Source organism: Gekko japonicus, unplaced genomic scaffold, assembly GCF_001447785.1.
Source record: "Gekko japonicus isolate JY-2015 unplaced genomic scaffold, Gekko_japonicus_V1.1 scaffold668, whole genome shotgun sequence".
In the NCBI taxonomy this organism is placed as follows: Eukaryota; Metazoa; Chordata; class Lepidosauria; order Squamata; family Gekkonidae; genus Gekko; species Gekko japonicus.
In genome coordinates, this window is record NW_015174861.1 from 81,567 (window position 1) to 85,894 (window position 4,328).

The 4,328-nt window shown below is 37.8% G+C and overlaps 1 protein-coding gene across 5 annotated transcripts in view; it reads right to left on the bottom strand.

The window, feature by feature from the left end:
* Positions 1 to 1,586: 1,586 nt before the first annotated feature.
* Positions 1,587 to 4,328, bottom strand: part of ZNF207 (zinc finger protein 207) — a 13,311-nt gene continuing 10,569 nt past the window's right edge. For 2 of the 5 annotated variants that reach the window (XM_015424688.1, XM_015424689.1), the window contains 3 exons: positions 3,375 to 3,617; positions 2,542 to 2,704; positions 1,588 to 2,389 (listed from right to left, as the gene is read on the bottom strand). In XM_015424688.1, the coding sequence (XP_015280174.1) occupies positions 2,229 to 2,389; positions 2,542 to 2,704; positions 3,375 to 3,617 (567 nt within the window). In that variant the 3' untranslated portion in view covers positions 1,588 to 2,228. Of the gene's footprint in view, positions 2,390 to 2,541; positions 2,705 to 3,374; positions 3,618 to 4,328 lie in introns of all 5 variants that reach the window. The other 3 variants (XM_015424687.1, XM_015424690.1, XM_015424686.1) reach the window with 3 other exon arrangements.

The following is a 4,328-nucleotide window of genomic DNA, read 5'->3' on the forward strand; positions in this document are numbered from 1 at the left end:
AAGTTCTAGACGTGCTTACTGTTTTCTTCCTCAGCAGGACAGAACTTCTTTTGGTCACAGTTATTAGATATGCATAACTACACGACAGCTCACACAACAGGTCAAAAGAGAGAAACCTCCCAATAAAATAATGGGCAAATCTCCAAATGAACATTACATGACTGCATGTAAGTTTGGGAAACAGCCAGGCTACAGAAGGGTACCTAGCTATACTGCAAATGACCCTGCTAAAAACCTAACCTACAATTCCTTTAGAATAGCAAGTTTCTCAACATATATTAGAACTGAAACAATATATAGATTACAAGGCCCAGGATTCTATCAAGAAGGCAAGATATTCCTGTGATTTTTATATTTATAGTTTAAGTATAATGTGAGAATATAAACATTACAAGCCTGAAGCATAAAGCATTCAGAGTATCACATAATGAAATTTAAGGACTATTTGAACCTATAAACTTATTAGAAACCATTTCCACTCCAGTCTGTGATGCTAATGATTGCTCCTAAGAGGGGCAAAAGTATGCAATAAAAACCAAACAGCCTTTGTGAGCAGCAGGTGATTGAAGAGCACTATTCAAGTATGTTTTAGCTGCACCTCTCTCTTTAGATGCTGCTTAAAAAGAACATTTATATGCACTACAGAGACCCATGATGCTTGGGCAAAGCCTCACAAATCCATTATGCCTTACACTTAATATGTGACAGTTACTTATTGGCTTAGTTCAGACACAAGCCCAAACAATGATACAGCACTATTTAAAACCAGTCCTCAGTCTCACACTTGTGTGATTTCTCCCTTCCTCAAACGTTTTTCGCATTATGTCCAAACTGGCAGGCTATTGTTTGTGCTCAATGAGCAAAATCAGGACTGGAAAATCCAAGGCACAAAACACAGCTCAGATCAGGATGCAATGGATAAGCCCTGAAGGAAACAATGACCACAGGATTATGAAACGGGCCACAAGGGTGCCATCGGCTCTTCCAGGCTTGTTCATACGGCACCAAACCATGGTTTTTGCCCTCGCTCTCCTACTAAGCTGTATATACAGAACCAGTTTTGTCTAAAACCTCAACAAAACTGCTGTAGGATCTTTACAACATGCTACTATCCAGTCACAAAGACTGAGAAGGTCATTCAGAGAAGTGTGAGCGGAGTTCCACTTGTGCAACATGGTTTTTCTGATCCCGCCTTTACCATTGCAGTTTTAGGATGGATCTCTGCAATTCATTCTTATTGCAGAAGGAAATGCTGCACTGTTTTACACCTACATTTGGGAAAGACTAACTGAGATCCCAACACCAAAGCAGACACAATTCTAAGGAACAAAGTACCAATGTTATAATCAGGAGAGTTAAAACATCTAGAAGAAGCAGCTAAAGAACTCATGCATTTAGAAAAAGGAGTGCCCCCATTATTCCAATTCTTACAGATTTTCTAGCAACTGGTTAATAAATGTACAGGTCTATGCCAACTTGTTCAGGAAATCAGCAACAGCATAAGACTAATGACTTTGAAGTTAAAATAATTCAGAATATATCAATGCAACATAAGGAAATATGTGTTTATTACACCACACACTACCATGGCATGCATCAGTACAAACCTTTAGGAAGTTGTCCACAGCTGGTCATGAATAAAAAGACAATTTTTTTCTTTTGTTTTATTACAATGAAGTTTAACAGTACAGAAAGTCACATGAGCTTAGTGGGTCAATTTCAAACTCTGCAACAGGAGAAGCTCTAAATACATTAAATATTGTTACATGTTCAGTCTTATGTGTACAAGCAGCTGGTAACATTTAAAGCCCTCACCAAACTATTGTTGGGGACATGAAGTCCAACAGCACCTGAAGTGCTGTGAAGGCATCATTTTACAAACAGCAACATAAGGTTACAGAACTTGCCTTTAAGATGGTATGTTCATGTAATTCCAGCGCCTTCACAATTTAACGAACCATATTTACTATACTTCACTTCTAAAAACCTAGATGAAACATGAAAAAGAAGCCATACAGTATAAATTGCAACATCAGGGAAAGTTCCTGCTTTATTATTCTAAATAATTTCCCCATGTAAAATAAGAATGTCCAACAGTTCCTTGTATGTGGAAAGATATTTTTCTAAAAGTCACAACGAAGTTTTAATTGATGGAAGCTTGGCTATATTAACAGCACAAGATGAGAAAAGGTTTAATCTCCAAACCTATTAGAGCGTTTGCAGTAGCATCAGTAGCGGCCACCTTGCGACATTACAGGAGGTCTCATTCCCATTGGCGGTCGAGGAGGTCCACCTTGGTAAGGAGGCACCATTGGAGGTCCTTGACCATATGGAGGCATTGCACTAGGAAGATACCCTGGCATGCCCTGGTGATGACCACCATACTGACCTGTAAAGCAAACCATTTAGGAAAAGGTTACAAAAATCTTTAAGCTTTATGTTAATAAAACTCTTTAAGTTATTAACTTCAGATTTCAAATAACTTTCCTGGCTGTTACATTATAATGAAACCTCACACACTTACAGTAAGGTTAAGCTTACCATGAGGTGGCATTGGAGGCCTCATTCCTTGTTGCTGGGGGGGGATTCCTGGCTGTGGGGGCATCATACCTCCCATTGGACCAACGGGTGGATTGCCCATGGAAGCTTGCCCCGGTCTAGGGAGATTACGTTGATATTTAGGCAACTGTGCCCTTCTTTCTTCCTATGAAGGAAAACACATGAAAAACAGTTCAACAATATGAGATCACGTGAAAAGTCAATTTGAGACAAATACATCTTGAACAACACTGGCAATGGTTTATTATAATACAGGAAACTTAGATGAGCTATTAGATTCAAGTCCAGTAGCACCTTAAGAGACCAACAAGATTTTCAGGGTATAAGCTTTTGAGAATCAAACCTCCCTTTGTCAGATGCCATAGATGGACTATTGTTTTGCAGTGCAATCCAATGCAGTTAACTCTAGCAAGCCCATTTAATTTAATGGGCTTAAGACAGGAGTAACTCTATATACAGTTAATCTTATACCGAAACATTCAATATAACTAGACATAAACATACTTACAACAAAGTATTATACCAGCATTTTTACTTTTGAAGATTTAAAGATCACTAACATTTATTCGCTTACTTGTATCTGTTTTAAATAGAGCATCAACTAATACAAGATAGTTTGAAGAGAGTCTTTAATGTTCCCAGTTGCAGGATTTCAGAACTACACTGAACAAGGTAAATAAAGTGAAGCAATTCTGAATCTACCACCATTCAGGCCAAACAGATTTCAAAGGAAGGGGTTGGGGAAAGGAGCTCAGACTTGATTTACAACCATTAGAGAGACAATAAATAATGCAAAGGAAGTACTTAAAACTTACCAGAGAGATATCCTCATCTGGATGGATCAACTTACTGGTTGCACTGGTTGTCGTTAGGGTAGCAGGCTTACTTGTTATAGACGTAGCTGGCTTAGCTGCAGTGCTATTTGTTGTACTAGTGGTTGAAGCTGTAGACTGTGTATAAGCAGGGAATGTAGGTTTGGGGGGTTCTGTGGTAGTTGCAGGTGTGTTATTCAAAGGTTTGAAATCTGTACCAACTGGCCCTGGAACAGCTGCTTGAGCCTGTAAAGTACAAAAGTAAAATATAAGCACAGTAATATTTAAAATGTATAAATAGCAATTAGTCTATTCACAGTAAAATTAGCCCAAAAGTAAAAGTTCAGCCTTATCACATAACAAAGCAAACAGAAAAAAATCCAACATAAAACCCCATACACAGAAACTATGAAGTGTATGATGCTGATAAAAAAACCACAACACAAGCAAAATCAAACTGCATAACTAGTTGCTGGCCTTTGAAAACAAAAACAAACACACACGATTTCATACAATACGCTCTATAAGAATACACCTCAGGCTTTCCCCCTGGAATGTTATTTTTGGTCATTAGGCTGGCTGGTTCGACAACAATTAGTTTAGAATTGTTTTCAGAAAGTTAGCACTCAAAGCAAATTAGAATGTTTTAAAAAGTTGTCTGGAAGAATGCCGTTGTGTGAAACTTTCTAATAATAAGTCAAATCAGTTTAAAAGCATTCTCTACATAAAACAATACTAACATTCTGAGGCTCCCTTAAATATCCATTTATAGCTCTGCACTATTTGCCTTTCTAATAGTCTACAAAAGCTAAATTTATGCCACTGAGAAAGATGTAGCTCTATTAAAACGTGGAAGTTTACTTCTGAACTAGCTCTTAAGTTTCAATTATGAGAGAATGCTTTCATAAGCAAACAGCACATATGTTTGAACTATTTACTGAATTCCCAGCCAAAGTT